Below are 21,180 nucleotides of genomic sequence, written 5' to 3'. Positions count from 1 at the left end.
ACTCTAGAATAGATGTTACCTGAATTAAACAAATACAAACATTTAGAATTCCATGTAAGGCACTGGTACAACTTTAGTTCATCTTGGTGTCATTGCTTTTGAATTTAAGATGCACTTTTAAGCCGAAACCAGTTTGGCTCAGTGGATAGAGCGTCGGCCTGCGGACTGAAGGGTCCCGGGTTCGATTCCGGTCAAGGGCATGTACCTTGGTTGCGGGCACATCCCCAGTGGAAGGTGTGCAGGAGGCAGCTGATCGATGTTTCTCTCTCATCGATGTTTCTAGCTCTCTATCCTTCTCCCTTCCTCTCTGTAAAATATCAATAAAATATATATATAAAAAAAGATGCACTTTTAAGGCAAGTGTTTTAAGTCTGGTAAAACACTATAATTACAGCTCAAAGTTTGTAAGCACTCAGAAGTGTCAAGAGGTCTGATTCATCAGAAGGTTTATCTAAATTGGCATTTGATCTTTTTTTAAAAAAATTTCTAAATATTCCTGCTACTTCTGACTCCTCTGCCTTTTCCTCAGTGAAACTGCACCACACTCTGGAAAGTAAAGATACAAAAATTTACTTGAATAATGTCAAGGGAAAGTAGAAATAAGAAGATTGGCCACAGACACAACCAGAGTCTCAGAAATGAGAACACTTTTTTTCTTCTTCTTCTTCAGCAGAAATGCAGATGTGGCAATGTGAACTGAACAGGTAAAAGATTTGCCATCATTTCTAATTGAGCAGCATTGAGAAGGTTGCTAAGATTCCTGCTGTCCACTTACCAGATATTTTTCAGGAAGGGAGTAAATTGCAACTAAACTTAAAAACCTGGGGGAAATAACTCATTTTCAAGCAAATGTAAAGCTGGAAAGTAAGCATCGGTTTGAAGCTATCATAAAGTTTAATAAAAAAAAAAACAAAGTTTAGGGTAGGACTCTTCCTGTATTTTATAAAGTAGTACAAGTATTTTTTATTTACTTATAAAGCTAGCCTCTTAAATGGTTTTGCAATATTAAAAGAAATTGTGTCTGCATTCAGCCCACACCCCTGGGAATCAATATAGAGGTTCTCTGAGGGGGGCAAGCCCAGATTCATGCCCTCTGTCCTTTATTGCTTCTGGCTAGCCTGCATATTCCACATACATTGACTATTCCCCAATAAACGTCACCATCTGTGCAGTAGGGTAGTTTGTATTGGTCATGTATTCCGTCAAGTTGACAGAGGTGCAAAGCTAAATGTGTAACACTCTAAGAATATGCATATATTTGAATAATTTGACTCTTCAGTCCAACAATTTGCCAAGATGCTCTGGATGATCACACCTCCTGATAACACTTCCAAGGAACAAATAGCTTCACTTATTTTGGAGTGGGGATGTTCTAGCTGGAGTTCCTGAGTTCATTGGCATTTAGTCGTGTGAACTTGGGCCCATTTTATTTTTTTTTTTCGTGACACTGAGCTTCTGGTTCTTCGTTTATAAAATGAGAATAATGTTTTCTGTCACTGGTCGTTCGACGCTTTAAAACAGCTAATAAAAGTGAACTCATTTTGTTAACTGTAAATCCTTAGGTAAACTGAACTGAGTATATATTAACATTATATATTCGGTTCAACAGCACATTCTTGATAACCGCAAGAGGGTCCAGGAAAGGAAACTGTTTATAAATCTTTCCCTTTCCCCAAATTAAGGTTGGAGTGTTTAGGGAAATTCTTACAGCAATTATTAGGTCAAACCTCTTTGTGAGTACAGAAAAATGCACATACACACAAAACTGCCTACCTCAATGTGGGGGGCGAGGGGGAGGGGATTGGAGATTCCTCTGACTCCATTTTGTAACCTTTAAGAAAGAGTATTTCTTAAAGTGTGACCTCAGATTTTCTGCATCTGAATTGTTTGGGGTTCTTGTTCAATCTAATCCCTGGACCCTGCCCCACCCCCACTAAATCACCTTGTCTGGAAGAGAAATCTGCATTTTAACAGGCACCCAGGTGATCCTTCTGCTGGGAGCAGGTCCAATGACTCCAAGTTAAGTACTGCCGTCTTGTTGTTCCTTATTCTGAAATTTAAGGTCTGTCCTCCTGCGTACGCTAGAACTAATGGGAAGAAAATTCAGCTTTAATGCAGGAACCTGTGTAGACGCTTGACAGCGTTCTTCCAATGGCAAACTGAAAATGGTCCTTGGACCCTAGCCACTTTCATTCTCTCCAAGGGTCTGGGCCACTGGCAAATATGAACGGGAAAGACTGTTTGCCAGCAGAAAAGCTAGGGGGAGGGGATGGGTGAGAGGAGGATCAAATGAGCCAATTGCTCCCTCCCCACCCCGCCCCCTTAAAACAGAAGGCTTTTTATCTTTGCTGCCCAGGTTCATCATTAAAAGGGTTGGTTTATGTGTGTAAGTTTGCTATGGAGAGAAGTGAAAACATCTGCAAAACCATGCAATGCCTGGAACGGAACTCTTCTAATAAAAGATGTATCATTTTAAATGCGCTGAATTTTGATTCTGGTAATTCGTGCACTAGAGTGTCTATTTCGAGGCAGCGGAGGTATCATATGACAGCGCACGTCAAGGCACCGTGGAGCCCTCTCGTGGACTCCCACCCACTTTCCCATTCACCGCCGCGAGGGCTGCTGGCGCTGCCGCTCCCCCCCTCCCCCCCCCCCCCCCCCCCGGCGAGCTAGCATGAAATCTCCCTGCCTCTGCCGAGATCAAATGGAGCTCCTCGCTCAGGGGGTGCGAGTATTACCTCCGCCATGCAATTTCCACTATCAATAATTTAACTTCTTTGCTGCAGAACAGGAGTACAGACCGGGCATCAACGACTTGCGCCCCCCCCCCCCTTTCTCTTTAACGAAAGCCCCCCCCCCCCTTCTCTTTAACGAAAGGGAACGTGAAAAAAAAATAGTCTTGGAGTTTTGGGACGGAAGTCTTCCCCAGAGCAGCTGCCTTGATGTTTACTTTGACAAGTAGTGACTGAAAAGGTGGGTTTCTTCTATCTTTCTCTTCCCGTTTTCTTTTCTTTTTCTTCTTTTCTTTTCTTTTTTTCTTTTTCTTTTCTTTCTTTTTTTTTTTTCTTTTCTGTTTGGTCGGCTAGAAAGCATGTGGCTTTAGTGAGCTCTGTCATTGCCTTGGCTTCCTGGCTGGAGCAAGTAACTTGGTGTAACGTTATCTGGGGGTGTTCATTAATAAGGAATACCGTTATTCTCTTGATTGAATTCCTATTAGGCAAACTCCAGAGAGGTCAGTGCGCGAACTCCTGTTAAGCCGGCGTGTTTAAGGCAGAGGAGTAAACCAATAGTCCCCCTGCTCTGTGCACTTTCATTGTGTGCTCGCGTTGGCAGCTCCGCGGTGCGGGAAGGTGTGTCTGTGGCCGGGGAAGCGCACGCCCTCTCCCACAGAACTTGGGTGCTGGGATGGGGCGGAGGGAGTTTCCAGCGAGGAGAGCAAGACCCCAGGGCGCCGAATTTGCACCCGCTCCCTCCCGCCCCCCCCCCCCCCCCCGCGCACTGCTGGGGTTTCCGCCTAGGGCGCGGGACTCGGGGTTCCCCTCGGGCGGGGGTTAGGGCTCCCTTAGGAGTGACGGGCACAGCGCGTGCGTCCTGCCGAGGAGCCCCAGGCGGGCTCGGGACTCGTGGGGCTCCATCTCAGGGCCCGGGGCAGGCGGCGTGGGGCGCGCGGGCCGGGGGCGCCTCGGGAGTCCCGGGGGTTGAGCCGGGGCGAGGAAAAGGCGCGGCGTTCCCTTTAAGCGGCCGCCGTTCCCTGTCAGCGGCCGCCCCGCACTGGTATCGGCGGCGCGGGGGAGCCGGACGGGAGGCGGGGGGAGGGATAGTCGGGGGAGGGGGCGGGGGGCGGGGGGCGGCGCCGTTGGACCAATCCTAGCGCAACCGAAGGGCTAAATGATGTCTGACCGGAGCTCCAGGAGCAGGCAGGAGCTCCCTGTCGCCGCTGCCGCCGCTGCCCCCGGGCGCACCCTCCGGCTCGCTGTCCCGCGCACCCCGTCGCGCCGCGGGCTCCCGGGCGGAGCCGAGTAGCCAGCTCGGCGCGCCCCCCACATCCTCCACGCGAAGCTTTGATGAGACACTTGAACTGCAGCTGCCACCCCTGCTTTGGGGCGGGCGGCAAGCGGCTCTGCGACGGGGACCGGGTCGGGGCGCAGGGGCCAGGAACGGGACAACGATGTGACTCCGCCGCCGGGGACCCGTGAGCTTTGTATGGACCCTGAGGTAGGCGAGCGCTGGGTATGGGGCTTGGCGCGGCAGCCGCCGGTTCGCGGGGGGAAGTTGCCTCGGGGCCCCGAAGTTGTGGGAAGAGACCAGAACTTTCATCCCCTCCAGGAGAAAAGGGTGGTGTGGAGTTGTTCCTGCGCAGCTTTCTCCTATCGCAGGATCCAGAGGCACAGCCGGGACCCCCAAAAAGAGGGGCCCCAGGAAGCCCTGGGGTGGGGGAGAGAAAGCCTAGGGGAGACACGGAACTGCCTGATGGGAGCGAAGTCGGCGCCCCGGGGATCCCCCAAAACCCTCTCCCAGCAGAGGACGGGTCCCGAGAGAGATTTAGGGCTCCAGCTGTCGGGGGCTCTAACTGAGGTGACGGGGTGGAGACTGGCATATCAATCTTTCCCTTGGGCTGGGCGGTCCCCGCGAAGATTTGGGGCGGGGGGGGGGGGCTTGCTCCCTCGGCCCACATCCTGACCCCAGGGCTCCATCCCGGCGGCACGGTGTCACCTGCTCCCCAGGAGTTGAGACCAAAGAGGACTGATACAGGTCCTATGCCGACGTTTGTGGGAAAACTTGAGACACCCCCGCAGCTCGCAGCTTAAGAGGCTGCGGAACTCCGGGGCTGGCGGTGCCCACACCTCTCCCCATCCCGCGCCCCTCCTTTAGCTCACCTTCCCGGGAAGTAAAAGTTTTGTCTTTGGGGGGATGCCCTGACTCGGGTGTGTCTCTGGGGATGCAGAGCAGGGAAGAAGGAACGGGTGAGTGAGCTGTGCCTGGAAAGAAATAGCTGAGGGTTGGGGGCTTTATGCCCGACGGGCAGAGCAGGAGAATTGCAGACTGGGGGGGCGAGGCGGGGGGCGGGACGGGGAGAGGAGGGCCTAACGGCAGCTGGGATAAACCCGAGTCCCAGTCGGAGGATGCTGTGTTTGTGTGTTGGGGTGGAGCGGGGTGGAGGGACGCGGGTGGAGGGGCGAGGAGGAAGAGGGGGCAGGGAGAGCGGTGCTAGGGAAGGTAGAGGGTGCCCTCTGCCGGCCGAGCTGCCCTGAGCAGTGGCTGGGGGCGGGAGCCTGGGGGTGGGGAAGTGGGAAGGGAAGGCTTTGCGGGATCCCTTCGGGAGCTGGTAGGAGGGACTTGTTGAATGATGCTTTCTGACTCCCCATGAATTTTGACTCCTCTGGTGTCTTTGGCTCCAATGCAATAAGTTTTCCTCGCTGGTGGAGCTTTGACAGACAAAGGTTGCTGGTGGATTAGGGCTTCCTGGATCTTATTTTAGGGTTCTCCAGGTGTCTTACACTTACTCCTCAATGTCAGCAGTACCCAGTGAACATTTTCTGACAAGAGTGCAGGAATGTTCTTGGCCAGAAGCAAAGAAAAGCATATTTCTGAGTGTTTATTAATTCTCCTAGCACAGTTATCTTTTAAAGCAAAGCAATATATAATAGGGAACGTTGGTTTTTAACTGCATATAAAACGTGTTATGCTATTATGAAACCTTCAAACTGGCCCAACTTGTTGGAAAATAACTCCTCTCTATTTTTATCCAAAAATCTATTTTTATATGAATTTGCGATAAGGTCAAAAGTAATTTTGTTTATAAAATTATATTTATACATATATTTTTTACATTTTTATTTATTGAGGTATAATTCCAGATTTAATTTGTTTTAACGTGGGAATCCTCAATGTTTACCTCATGCAACATTATTATTTTTAGGTTGGAGGTATCTGAGATTATGGCATATAGTGCTTCAAATTATTAAACATCATAGATCACATTGCACGTATAAAAGTTATACTACAAAGTTTTGGCCTTGGGAACCAACAGCATCTCTTTAAAATAATTACTAACTCCTGTTCCCTGATTTTGCAAATACCTTGCTTAAGATTTTTCTTTTGTGAGTTAACCTCAGGACTAGCAGTAGAGGTAAGAGAAAGGAAAGAGACACTTGTTGAAATGTAACCATAACCTTTACTGGAATTTAAAACATGTTGGTCACCATTACTGGAATTCCAAAGCCATAAAGTCGTTGTATTTTTTTCTTCTACTTTATTTTGCAAAATGTGATAAATGGTGGTAAATATAGACGGATAATAAGTATTATGACAGGAAAAGTGTTATGTATGTAGAGCTATTTTAAGTTGTTACAAAATGTTTCCTATTTATAAATGATATAAGCAGAAAGAAATGGTTTCCAGATAAACAAGACTTGCATACGTATTTTGAAACATTAGAACATTGCGGACACACTTAGACATCACATTTTTTAAAAGCAAAATAACAGTAATTTTTCACATACCTTTGGAGCCTTTCACAGCCCATTCAGAGCTGAATTAGTGCCTGGAAATCTTATTTATTATAAAGTGATATTTAAGGTCATTTAAGATGTAGGTCAACCTTCAAGTATGGAGAAAATAAAGCATTTAGGAAATCTGTTTTAGGATGTCCTTTCAATAAGTATAACTTTGACTTGCAAAAAAAAGGAACCAAGAAAGTGATTATTTTGCCTAATGCAATGGTCACTTCAAATGATACATTTATACCACGTGAGTTAATTGCCTAAGTCTCATAATGGCCAAAGGAGGTGGGGAGGTGCTAGACGATTACTGGTTCATTTCCATTTACTGGTGTGTGGTGGGGAGGAGGGGGGCATCTGTAAATGATGCAATTTTCTAAAATCCTGGCTCAAAGTCCCTGGGTTTTCTGCTTAATAGGCCACCATTCGAATGTAAGTTATCCCTTCCTTCCTGGGAGCTTTGAGTCCCAGCTTTTCAATAGTGAAAATGCAGATGATTGATAATCTCATTTCTTTCAAACATAAATAGCTCTGGTTTGTAGCTCAGCTCACACAGCAAGCTGAGCACGCCCACCTGATAGTATAGCAAACAGCTTGTTCACATTTGTCTTTACAACCTTCTGTAAATAGCGCACACACCACACACTCACCTATTTCCAGGTGGTAAACTTGTGGAATGTAACAGCCAGCCGCTTTGGGTCTCAATCATAGACTCAATCTACTAAAAGCTTCAAAAATATTTAAGATGTACATAATGCAAAGGCCTTACACAAAGTAGTTCATTACCATTTTAAGATTTAGGAAGTTTGTCCTAGAGCAAAGAACAATTTTAGACTTCCTGAATGAAAACAGCATGCAGTTAAACTCTGGACATTTTTAAAAATGAAAGGCACTCTCATTTCAGATGTTCATAATACTGAATTTATTGTGATGGTTAAAACATCATTTCAGCTTGCCTCTCCCGGCGGGTGGAAGATTTCAGTTTGTGAGAGGGGGCTGAGGCTAGCCCATTGCAAGTGAACGTATCCCTCTACTAGAGTAATTGCTGACTCGTCTCAGCTTGTTTTCAAACGATTGTTACAGAGCACTCAGTTTCCACTAATTGCAAAATTGCTGCTTAATTGAAGGACTCTCAGCCATCTAGTGCCGTCATTCACCCACTGGCAGGCTCTGTGATCTCACACTGTGAATGCATTTTAAATAGGCAGAGAGGAGAGAATTCCAGGGAATTCTAGGTTTCACTGCTGGCTGTTCAGTGGAGGAAGAAAACATTTGAACAAGAGTTACATTAAGTTTCGTTGTGATATATTCTCTTTATTAGGATGAAAAACATGCCCAGATGGGCTTCAGAAGTGAATGAGCAAACTTACCAGTTACGCTCTGCATCCATTTACTCTGTTTGGTATGGAGTAATGTTAAGCAATAAATGATGTTGGCAAATGAAATCCATATGCCATTTGCATGTGGGGTTGAACCCTAGAAACAGAGGAAGGCTTTAGTATTTTTAAACTCAGGCATATGTGTCCTCAAACTTCCCTTAAAATTCCGCTGAAGGCATAGAATTGTTTAATCCCAAATAATTTTATACTTAAATGCATCTCTGGCTTTCCAGAATGCTGACAGTCAAGCCTTCAGAGAGTCATGGGCCCATTATTAAATATGTGGAACCCTCCCTGGTGACCGACATGAAACAGTGGAGCTCACTGATACACTGACTGATAAACTCCTTTAATGGGTATGTTCTCTAAGTGCACCAGGAAGGCGTTCTCATTTCTGTAGAAAAGCATGAGTGGTCAGAGAAGTATGGAAGCTTTCATTTAAATGCAAGTTGAGCCCTAGCAGGTTTGGTTCAGTGAATAGAGCATCGGCCTGTGGACTGAAGGGTCCTGGGTTCAATTCCGGGTTCAATTCTGGTCAAGGGCCACATCCCCAGTTGTGGGCTCCATCCCCAGTGGGGGGTGTGCAGGAGGCAGCCCATCAATGAGTCTCATCATTGATGTTTCTATCTCTCTCTTCCTCTCCCTTCCTCTCTGAAATCAATAAAAATATATTTTAAAAAAAGAAATGCAAATGGGTGACAAAGTTGAAGGGAATGAGAAGTACAGTGACAGTCATAGGGATGTGAAGTACAGCATAGGAAATATAGTCCATAATGTAATAACTTTGTGTGGTGCCAGGAGGGTACTTGAAATATCAGGGGGAACACTTTGTAAAGTATATGATTGTCTAAACATTATGATGTACACCTGAAACTAATACAAAATATACTGAATGTCAACTGTAATTGAAAAAAAAAATTAAAAATAAATGCAACTACTCACGTTCAAGTACAAACTCTGGGGCACTTATGCTCTTGGTGAAACAAATCTGACAAATATCCTGGATGCTACAAAATGGCTCATTGCCCTAATGTCTCATTTACACGTTGCCTAAAAATTGAGGATAGGTTCCATTAGAGGAATCGGAGGCCTGGGGGTGGGACAGGAGAGGACTGGGGGGAAGCAAAGTACATTTTAAGCTCCACTGACAGCTATCATAAAGTAAAAGTTTATCTTTATAGAGGCCAGAGTAACGAACATTATACAGTTTTCCCCAAAGGTTCACTTGAAAGAACTTTCATTGGTTGTCATGGTAGTAATGTCCTGATTTTGAAAGCTCGCAGAACCTAGTAGCTCTTAAATGTGCTTTCATCTTGTTCCCTTTGGTCTGACTGAAGCTTTATGACGACCTTCTGTGTTTTTGACATGCCTCTTCATTTTTGGAGGGAGGAGGGCAGACAAAGGAAGATTCCTTAATTGGGAGACAATATAACTAGGAGATGCAAAATGATATTTTAAAAAGTCACTTAACTTCAAATTGGCTTATTAAAAGAAAACTAGAAGGCAACCTGTCATTAAATTACAACTACTATGTATAAAATTAAGATATTTATAATGGAAATACGAAGAAAATAAACAGGCATTTTTAAGGAATTTAAGCAACTCATCAAAAGTTGAAGTAATAGTGCCACCTAGAGAACAAAATAACCAGCTTTACCAGCCAAATGGCTTGTTTGCCATGTGAGCCATTTCCCAAGGCCACAGTTACTATGTCCTATTCAGATTTGTGGGGTGAGTGTATTGGGAGGGGGGGGGGCGGTTAATACACATTTGGGATTGGAGATGAGATTTTAAAATAGGCAGATCCCCAAGTCAGTACATATACTTTTAGCATTTTAATTATAGTAGCCAAATGTAGACTAGCCTGTCAGGAATAAGGGCTGGTTTCCTCTTTAATACATATTATTTTCAAGGATATGCACTGCAGCATTGAATGCAAAGGCTCTGGTTTTATTCACTTACTACAGGCAATTCGTTGCACTTTCCAAGATGCAATAACACTAGATAAATTGAGTAGAGAGACCTTAAGAATTTTTTTAATATATGATCTAATTCTAACTTTAATGATTTGGGAAGATTTAAGAATAAAATAAAGATTCATATATATAGCAAGTCTTTAAACACCAAAGAAAGTAAGGGGTGGGGGGAGCACAAGGAGAAGGAAATTATAAGAATTACTTTAACCTTAGAATAGCTAAAGATATACATCTGGGCCAGAACCAAAGCAGTGATGCAACCAGGAACCAGTCATTACAAATTAGCTTAAAAATGCTTTGATGACAAAATCTGTATTTAATACATTCACTTCTGTATGTTCCCATACTAGCATCTAAAACAGCACTGGTAGCAGAGGAGGCACTTTGACAAATATTGTTGAATGAACAAGTAGATTGTTAATAGTTGCGTCAGATCCTGGCTAGCAAAGTAGATAACGAAACTTCATAATTATGGAAAATATTTATTTGTTTTACTGGTGCCAAGGCCAAAATTGGAGAAAATATATGTGATAATACTTGCTTCTTCCTAGTACCTATGATAAATGTCCCTTAGTTGGCTTAGTTCTAAAATTTCTTATGCACAGTTTGGTTCATTCATAAAATTATTTGGAACATATAGAATGTTAAAGTTGATTTAGACAGTAGCAAGAATAAACTTACTGGTGGATTTTCATTTAAATGGTTTCAAATATTTGGATGCCAGTGGTGATGCCAATTATTATATCTCAGGAAATGGAAAACAGTATACATTAAGTTTGTGCCAATTTCTGGTAAGCACAGAATCAAAGTCATCATATTGTCTTCACTTTGTATCATCATAGAAGCAATCAGTTGCAGAAAACTTTATTGTTCAGGGAAAAAATTCTAAAAATGAAAGCAAGAGAGGGAAGAAGTGGTTGGAGGGGAGAGAGAGAGATAAAGAAGGAAACTCATTGAATAAAATTTTTGCCACATGGGATTTAGTCTAAATTAGTCTTGGTTTTGGAGCTGCTACCATCAGCATTTGCTGCATTTCTTGATGCTTTCTTTCTGCCTCTATGTGCTTTTGAAAACTGAAACTGTGCCCAAACTAAAACAAGTTTCTCTCTTTTCACATGCTCATTTATTTCTTGAATTACGGGAAGTGTTTTTAAACACAGATAACTTTCTTTTACATCATGCGGAAACTGAAGGTTGAGAAATTTGCTCCATGCTGCTGGAAGAGATGCTTGGCGGAGTCCCAGGCCACATTCCTAGACCAAACTGTCGAAGGTGTTCTCTCTTATGCAACATTTGGGCAAGGACATCCAGCATTAACATGTTGGCTGATGATGTATCTGAAGGCACAGACGATGTACTTATCATATGGAAACATAAAGCCAGCAGACCTTCTGTTGAATGATAGAGTCTGGATCATTTACATTCACTTCAATGAAAATACTATGATTAGGTTAAAATCAATTGTGTAAGTAGGATAGAATAGGAAATCGAGACAAGGTTTTTGGGGATCACTTAATGGACTGTAGAAAGGAAACCTAGATGTCTTAAATAGCTGCAGGTTCCATGTGAGCCAGTGGTATGACTAGGGCCAGTCAACATAGCTACTGGTCTGTACTGGTAGAAGCATAATACTGAAATGGAGAAGTTAATAATTCTCCTCCACTTACTAAGTAGACTATTAAAAGAGGGTTATCTTCAGTTCAAGGGTCTGAAATAGGTTCCTTTAGGTTTATCATTGACAAATTGGTATGTATTGAGATCATTGTGACCAGGATGCATAGGGGATTTGGGGAATGGTTGAGGGAACAGAGAACATGCAGTGGGTGGCTTGGGACAAGAAGACTAGGCTGGAGTGGCAAATGGTTTTATCTCCCTTAAAAAACAAATCACATGATGGTAGCTAGCTGGAATGCTGGGTTAAGAATTCTGGAGCTCTCCAGGCTCATTGAAAAAGAACATTCTAGCCTGGCCAGTGTTGCTCAGTGGTTGAGCGTCGACCCATGAACCAAGAGGTCTCCGGTTTGATTCCTGGTCAGGGCACATCCTCAGGTTGTGGTCTCGATCCCCAATAGGGGGTGTGTAGGAGGCAGCCGAACAATGTTTCTCTCTCATAGATGTTTTTATCTCTCGAACCCTCTCCCTTCCTCTCTCTCTCTCTCTCTAAAATCAATAAGAACATTTAAAAAAAATAATGTTCTAACTGATCGTTAATGCCTGCCATGGCTGGGGAGGTTGGAGGGCGGCATGTGTGATATGTTAGAGGACAGCCTTCACAAATGTGAAGATCTGGCTGAGGGAGGAGGTTTGTTTTATATTGCCCCTGAGAGCAGACCTAGGACCAGTGATATCAACTTAGGTGCTGTGCATAGTATCTAGAACTTGTAGTTCCATTTAATTAAGCAAATATTTAATGCTTACTGCATGCAAAGCATTTTATTAAGGGGATTTATAATCTAACAATGAAAAAAAGAAGCTTCTTTGGCATATGGTCAGTTTCCTCTTACAGATGTTTAAACAGACTGAAATCCTTTTAGGAAGGTTGGAATGAGGTATACTCTGCAGAACTTTTGTACTCCTAAGTTTTTCAAATATATTGATATCATAAGTATGCTCTTTATTTTTAATTCCCATATAATCCTAATGGTGACAATAATATATTCTTTCTTTGAATCCTCTACCTGAAATATGTGCAGCTTCATGAATTAAGTCTCAGAAATCCTTCCCATGTCCTTGCAAAGTGCATAACTTTTACTACTTTCTGTACTTACCTATGGATTCTCAAAAGTAGTTATTTTTATTTTGGATCAGACAGAAGGGAATGTTTACAAAAATAGTCCTGATCAGATTAAGATGACTGAATTGCTCAAGAGATTAACTTTTGACATTAGATTTTTTTTTTAAAGAGTTCAACAGCTGAACTAAAAAAAAAAAAATTCACCTTTCTCTCTGGGAACCATAAAAATCTTCAGATGATTAGTTTTCCAAAGAGTTCTTCTTTTTAAATGTAAACTGTCAAAGAAGTTGACTCCTCCCCCAATCCCATCAGGCTTCACCATGGAGAGAGCTACTTTTTCATAACTTATTATAACTTAACTTTACTCATATGTAAGATAAGGTGGAGATTAACCAACATGGAGATGCCATTAAAATGCAAGTTTAGACCATCAGATGCATAGCTCACTCCAACTACTCACGAATATTTATTCTTTATGATCTCTCATACAGCTTTCAAGTATTCATATTATCAGCAAAGCAATTTATTATTTACATCCCCTTTTTGATATATCTTATAGTTTATAGCCTGCATGTATGTTTCCCGTTTCAAAGCTTTTCTTTAAAAGAAGTAAAGATGTTATACACTGGAAATGATTATTTTATTCATTAATTCACCAAGCATGAATTGAGCACCCAGTGGGTACCAAGCACTGGGCTAGCTGGTTTCCCCCCACTATATAAAGCCAACTGTCTTCAGCAGCTACTTGATACGGAATTCCATTGATTCTCCCACATAAACCTCCCATGACCTCTTTATAGACTCGCGTCAATAGACTAGAAAAAAGTCTTTTGAACAAATTCTCTGAGTTATTTCTGAACTTCCAGCTCATACTATGGACTGGAACATTTTGGAAAAACTCATTGACCTTTTTTATACCCTAATTTTCAGATGTCATTTTGCGTTCAATTAAGACAATGAACATGCTTGTTAGACGTTGTCTTCAACATCTTGTTTTTGAGGATATATTATGAGGAACTCTTGTAATAATGCCAATAGAAGCCACAATAGAAGGAAACCTCTGGACCACTGATTTTATGATGGATTTTTTTTTCTTAAATACAAGGACGTGTTTGGGCCTCTTAGTATTCAGGAATCTGTCTTTCATTTGACAGTGTTTATAAATCCTGTGTGTTTTCCCCCTAAAGAAACTTAAATTGTGAGACTGCTTTCATTTACTTTACTAGAAGCTGGTTTCATGATTATGCTAAGGAAAAGAAGACAAAAATCCATTCAGTGACTACTAGCTTGCCTTTAAACATTAGTCAAAACATGTTTAAATTTTGTAATGGTATTTCTTTAGAGCTCACTAAAAACTACTTTTCAATCCATTGGGTCTCCTTTCGCTGTGAACTCAGGAGGTGCTTGTGCTCAAATGTGTGGTAGAAGTAAGAATCTGTATGTGGTGTTCATGGATCATGTAAATATGTCAATATAACTAGAGCACAGTCATCCACTCAGAAATGTTTAACCTCTTGATATACAACAAGGAAGCAAATTTGCACGTAGCTCTTTGTGAATATAAAATAAAATAAAAAAATCATAGGACACAGGAAGTTGTGGTCCCATTTTCCTTCAAATACTGAACCTATAGCCATGTACTTAGCCTTCTCTGTCACTCCTGAGGAGGGCAGTTAGAATAAGTGGTAAATAAATAGTGCCAGAGACTATCCTATTCTTCCAGACAAAATCGGAGGGGTAGACACAACCTTCAGGTTAGTGGTATAAATATAAATAAGTAAATTGTGACACTGTTTTCCTCCCTAACAAAATCTTATATGGAACTGCAATAGTTAAAATAAAAATAAGCAGGTCTGTTCTAATTGAGCTACAGGTGGGAGCATCCTGCCCGCCTTGACCCAATTATGACCCTTGCAAGGGGCCTCTTGACATTCTTCAAAACCCAGTTGGGAAACTGTTGTTCTAGATCAAAAATCAACAAGTAGAAATCCCAAAGTCCTAAATCTTCCTTCCTTTCCCATGAAAATGACAGTCTTCCTGCCCATTCCTGTCATCATTTTCTGGCATTGAAAGCTGTGTTCATCTGCTTGGTCAAGAGTGTTCACAATGGTAACCTGATAAAGTAGATGCTTCTATGTGCAATGCTTCTCATTGCATCATTTTTTAGAAATAATTATAGATTTGTAATGCTTGAGAAGTAATGCAGTAGGACCTTATCTTAAAGATTTTATTAATCACTAAAATTTATCATCATTAGTAGAATTTATTTTAAAATGCTTTTTTCTAAAATACCAGTATGTATATTTTTGGTTTTCACATCCCTGACAGTGACTTTCTTAAAACTTGGAAGTATTTATTATTCCAGAGCCTGTGCTTATTCTTTTTTTAAAAATATATTTTTATTGATTTCAGAGAGGAAGGGAGAGAGAGAGAGAGAGAGAGAGAGAGAGAGAGAGAGAGAGAGAGAGAAACATCAATGATGAGAGAGAATCATTGATCAACTGCTTCCTGCATTCCCCCTACTGGGGATTGAGCCCAAACCTAAGCATGTGCCTTGACCTGGAATCAAACTGTGACCTCCTGCTTCATAGGTTGGAGCTCAACCACTGAGCCACCGTGGCCAGGCCTGTGCTTATTCTTCAGAGTCCGCCTGCTGTAAAAACTTAGGGAACCCTCACCATTTCTGTTCCACGCAGTATCGGAGGTTCTGAAGTCTTGCTCTGGTGAAGCACCTCAATAGCATTGGTACTGAAACTAAAATTCAGCTGGTTGGTCATCACTAACATTCCTGCATGATTTTATTGGCTAAAGTCATATCTAGACAAGATTGTACATTTTAATAATAATCTTGTCCAAAGGTGTAGTGTCCCATACATTAAAAATGCATCCACATGTCTCATTCCATTTGATCCTACAAATAACCTTTAAAAAAAGATTGGACAGATATTATTCCTATATAATAGACGAGGAAACTGAAGCTCAGAGTAGCTAAATAACTTGATCCAAGATGCACAGCTTCCAGAACAGGAGTGAGGATTACAGCCAGGTGACTTCTAACACAGCCCCCTTACCATTACTTTGGCTATCTACAACTGTGACCTGCAGTATTCAAGAAAGAAACCATATTTCACTCTTGAGGCATTAATGTGAGTGCCTGGCACAGATATAGGCCAATATTGTCACCTTGGCCTAGTGCCCACTCTCTCCCTAGAGCTGAGAGAACTTTTATGTGCCAAGGAAGAAATGATGATAGGAAGATAAAAAATGCTTATTCTGATTTTTAAAATTTAGTTTCCTTTTTTTTCTTTGAAAAAAAAAAGAGGAGAAAGGAACATATAATTTTTGATGTCTGGTTCCTTGAGCTCCAAAGTTGTAATTTTGCTTAAAGCTTTGCTTAAGATCCTGGTAAGTGAACAATTGAAGAACTTAACATAGGTCTGTGGTGTTTTTTTAAAACATGGATATTGGGTCCTAGTTCCTGAGATTCATAGGTTTAGGGCAGGGTCTGGGTATATGTTATGATTAGAAACTTCTACAAGTGGTTCAGATATACAGGAAAGTTTGAATTTCTGTACTGGAAGCCAAATAAATGGAATATCTTGTGATTTAGAGAGACATCATTTACTTTATTGTCCCAATACTTGGTTTAGAGCATGGTTAGAAGGGATTTGCAGCCTTGTAAATAATCAGAAATTCAGAGGTTTTGAGAGCATGGACTGCTAAAGAAATTCTTTTGCTCTGGCCAGTGGGCGCAGTGGATAGAGCATCATCCTGCTCAGGGCACATACCCCGGTTGTGGGTTTGATCCCTGGTCAGGGTGTGTGCGTGAGGCAATCAATCAATGTTTCTCTCTCACATTGATGCATTGATGTTTCTCTCTCTCTCTCTTCTTTTCTTCTCTCTCTGGAGTCAATGAAAAATATCCAGTTCCTAATCAGACACTTCCATCTGAGAGCGAAAGGCCTGGGGCAGCATTCCTGGGCCCAAGGATCAAGTTAGATTCCAGGTTCACCACTTACTAGGCCTGTCACCTTGTACAGTTTATTTCAAATATCTGGGCCACAAGCTCTTTTCAGGGTAATGATAATGTTAATATATGTAAAGAAGTGTTTAGACAAGTGCTTGGCATAATAAATGATTCATGGATGTTCGTACTATTATTATTGGCACTTTCCAGTCCTAAAAGAGCACCTTTATGACTTACTATCAAGACAATTAAAAACTTTGTAAGCATGCTTTATGACTAAGTTTCCTTTATTTTGTACCAAAGTTGACAAAACCAAAAATGTTTTGTTGTAATCCTTGTCATCTAATTTGTTTATTCATGACTCTCTCCTCCTTTCATTCATCTGAATCCTACTAATCCAGCAAGACCCAGCTCTAGTTCTACTTCCTCTAGAAAGACTCCTGCCGAGAATAAACCTGCCCTATCTGAATTCCTAGGTCATGTATGGTCTATGTATCAGAACTAGTCGTTAATTATATAAACAATTATACAATCATTAAATCGTTGTGTGTCTTCTCTGTAATTGGATATGATGTTCTAGTCCAGAAAAATATTCTGGAATATCCTACTTGGGATAGGTAGTCCTTGACTTTAAAGAAACATTTCCTCAGCAGAAACTTCATGAGGCAGTCTAAGACTGGTACCTGCATTCCTGGGCCTGATGATTAGGTTTAATTCCAGGTCCACCACTTACTAGACCTGTGATTTTGGGCAAGTTAAGTTTTCTATGCCTAGAATAAAGTTAAGGGAAGTTCTTTTCCCCCATGCTGTGTTCCTAAAAGAGAACACTAACAGGAGCATCTGGACCCTTCTCTTGTCCCCATTCCTTGCTCCTTTCCATGAGAAGAGGAGTGAGTAATCCGACCGGTGAGACCCACTAGATCTGTCATCTGCTGGACTCTATAGCATGTAAACCAAAGCAACAGACCACTGCACATTGGTTGAGCCCATTTCTCCTTTGCTCTGTAGGACCACTATGTCCACATTTGTAGTTTCTTGGCATTCTAACCATTACACAGGAATGGTTGTGTAAACCCAGGGATGGTTGCTTGCAGGCCCATGCCAAGATCTCTGCTCTCTCAGTTCCCATTTTTCTGCCTCTAACTGTATGGGTTCCAGGGCCTTGGTTCGAGATAGTGGGAAGTGGGTCCCACTGTTTTTCTAACACAGCTTTGTTAACATGAGGCTGGGCCCTGTATTATGACTCCTGTTTGGCAATCTGTTTCTATTCTGATTTCAATTCAGAGTCCCGAGGGGAGGAAGCATGGTTATCCCAAATACAAAATAGTAGAAAGTTGAATAAATGGTAATTTTTTTCAAAGTTGAATGAGATACGGTCTTTGTCTCAAAGAAGCTGTCGTATAAGTTATCTTTTTCTCTCCCATGTATTTTAGTCTTCACTCTGCAATTAAAATAGTACAAGCCCTTGAAAGCAAAAACTATGTCTCCTATATTATCTTAGTCCCCATAGCACATAGACAACTGATGGGCACATTGGTAGTAGGCAGAGCCATAGGTACTTGCTAAATAATTCAGCATGTCCTCCCTTCATTTAAAGATACAGATTTCAGTGTTATCATATTCAGCTCAGAAAGCATTTTGAATGGCAAATCAGTTCTAGGTAAGTATCCATAAATGCGTCTTTTAGTTTCCAGCTTATATGTTCCAAAAGCTCACCAATATTGAGCTCTTCATGGGTACTCTGTCTTGCTTTATGGGTTGTAGGTGCTAAGAGGTTAACAGATCAAGTAACCTAATCTTTGTGCTGCAATATATGATCTATATTGAGAAAAATACTGGGCCAACAGACTCCTCTCCTCTGTCACCTTCCCCCTACCCCCTCTTTTCATTTCCTCTTTGGGAAATGCCCTTTTTTTGTCAATTACAGCATGTACTGCCTTGAATGATAATTACTGGTTTATGTGTCTAATCTGCTATCCATCCCCCGTCTAAGCAGTGAAGTCTCCAAAGGCAGGGATTCTGTCTCATTCATTTTATTGTCCCCGGTACCTATGCTCAGAGAATGTCTATTAAATGAACAAAAAGCTAAAAGATAAATTCTAGGAGAAGGCTAAGTCACAGTCATCCTAAGCGTTAAGTCTGACAAGTTGACATCCAAATGCCAAGCTTTCACAGACAACCCAACCACAGAAGAATGGGTGACCCTTCTAGCTTTGAAGGGAGAAGAGGCAGAAGTGGAGCTTAAAAACATGTGTGGGGTTTTCTTCTCTCATGGAATAAACATGGGCTACCCCTGAGTTGCCTTCACATGAGGGTATGACAGAAACGTAGCTGGTTATGACCTTCAGCTTCAACTGAATGCCCAGAGCTCTGCTGATGAAACATGAGCTTATGTCCATGACCCTGACATACACCTTGGAAGTGTCAGCTTATTGTCCCTTTCCCATTAACATTTTTTTTAAAGAATTGTTTTTAATCTTGTGAACCTTTACCTGAATGGTTAACCATGTAAAAGTGGCCATTTAGAGTAACACTGGAACACTTCCCTTGAAAGCAACTGGTAATTGGCTGGGAGTACACCCACCTCCATGGGTCTCTGAGTCTCTTGTTATACTTGAAGATCAGTGATGATTTAAACTCAGGATGTAGCCACTTGAAAAATCTATTAAGAATACACAAGTAAATTTATTCCTGCTTTACATGAAGCAGCCTCGAATATAATTTTCCTAAAGCAAAGTGCATCTAAACTTGCTGAGTTCTTAATAACTTTTGCTGAATGAATAAAGGAATTATCAACTAAAATATAATGTGTTATTTTTAGTCAGAGATAGTTTAAAAAGCCTTTTGTGCAAGAGGGAACACTGCCTTCAAATAATATAAGATAGTAGACCTCCTGGAGAAATTTTTGTGGGGAAAGATGGTCTTCTGTGAAACATGAAACTGGAGGTGAGAGGATGTTGTACTTGACCCAAAATGGCATTGGAACTAGCGTCTCAGCATGGACTAAAGTCACGGTGCATCGTTTTATTCAGAGGTGGTCCCAGAATGCATTGCGCCACTTAGACTACTTACACGGAGCTGGAACCGGACACCTTGCACAAGGATCTTCCTTAATCACAATAGAAAGGAGTTCTTTGCTTGCTTTTTCAGAGTTCCACATATAGCCTTCTGGTTGCCTTCTAGATAGCAGTACCAAGTTAGGGCACCTCCAGTGAACTTCCGCCTGTGGTTATCTCTCGCCTCTTGGAATGTTTCGCTTCAGGAAGATGAGGAAGACCACCCTGGGATTTTCATGATGGGTTTAACATCGCAGTGCAGCTTTGACCAGCCATTTAATGGGAAATCTGCTTTCCAGATGACAGTGCATATGAAGATGAGAAGTTGGGTGTGTGTTTTTGCCTTTTCAAAGAGTGTTTTTTCATTCAATTTCTAAACGTGGGGTGAAAGGTCCTCTAGGGAGCATTTTCAGAAGTGTGTGAAGTTTGCATCTGATTTTGAAGGAAAGTTGGAGGCTTACCTGTATGTACAGGCACATGTCCTCCAACAACTATACTGATTACAAGGAATAAGGGGCATTCTTTTGGATCATTCATTTCACATGGATCTTGCATTTGTATTCAAGTCTGTAGTCATAAACTTTGCTCCTATCTATGTCTCCCCAATTTTCCAGTTAAGCTTCCAGAATTTTCAGGATGTTCAATTGGCAGATGACCATATAGGGAGTCATTAAACAGCACCTCTTCCTCTTCAGGTCTTCCTCTTCAAGTCTTTCTTTGTCAGCATGCCCTTGTTTTCTGATTATGTTTAGATTCCATCTTTTGGAAGTTTTTATCCTTCCCACCATCTCAGTGTCTCAGACACTTTTGGGAATTTGTCTCATTCTCCTCTGGGTTTGGCCAGGTCACCCCTCCGACTGGTATTGTGTTCCACAACAGTTGCTGGTGGAGTTGCCCTTTATATTCACAGAGCCTATTTTCATGTGTCTGTGACCCTGGGCAAGATGCTGTGAGTCAGGTAGGCCAAGAACTCTTATCCTCATCACAGAGCTGAGGCAGCCATCCTTGGGTTATTTCACCCATAAAGGAGCACCCATGCATTGGCCCAATTTGTTGGTTAAAAATGGCCAATTATCTGCCATTTCAGAGGGTCAACTTAATAGCAAGTGGGAAAGGCAGGACCAGAACTTGGGTCTTCAGCCTCCAATTCCAGGGAGTGTCCTCTATACCCAGCTGTCCTATCTTGTACCTGTTTCTCTAGGAGAATGTCCCAGAAATTGGTATAGCACCCACCAGACTCTTGACTATAGCCACCACCAGGACAACAAAGGAACTGGTGTAACTCTTGACTGTTGTATCAGAAGTGTGTAGAACAGTCTTTGGGACCAAAAGTACTTTTTAAAAAAAAAATTGGTTATTTTAAATTTAATTTTTAAAAGTTAATTTATTTACAGGATCCAAAAATTGAACTAGTAGTAAAAAGTCTACATTGAGAAGTTTTTCCCCACCTGCGTCTTGCCCATCTGTTTCCCCACCCAACACATACCATCTATATGTGATCATTTGTATTAGTGTCATGTAAATCCTGTAGTGTGTTTATAATATGTCTCTACAAGTAAATATAGAGA

The 21,180-nt window shown here is 41.9% G+C and overlaps 1 protein-coding gene across 4 annotated transcripts in view; it reads left to right on the top strand.

Moving 5' to 3' along the window:
• The window catches only part of BDNF (brain derived neurotrophic factor), a 56,127-nt gene that overhangs the window by 18,421 nt on the left and 16,526 nt on the right, over window positions 1-21,180 (top strand). The window contains exon 1 of one of the 4 annotated variants that reach the window (XM_080688483.1): window positions 3,916-4,215. The exons of the other annotated variants lie outside the window; for them this stretch is intronic. Coding sequence (XP_080544609.1) covers window positions 4,204-4,215 — 12 coding nt within the window. The 5' untranslated portion in view covers window positions 3,916-4,203. Of the gene's footprint in view, window positions 1-3,915; window positions 4,216-21,180 lie in introns of those variants that run through there. 4 annotated transcript variants of the gene reach the window in all.

The sequence above is a fragment of the Plecotus auritus genome, assembly GCF_963455305.1.
Source record: "Plecotus auritus genome assembly, chromosome: 9".
Classification (NCBI taxonomy): Eukaryota; Metazoa; Chordata; class Mammalia; order Chiroptera; family Vespertilionidae; genus Plecotus; species Plecotus auritus.
The sequence above is the reverse complement of the archived record's forward strand: the minus strand, read 5'-3'. Positions and strand labels throughout refer to the sequence as shown.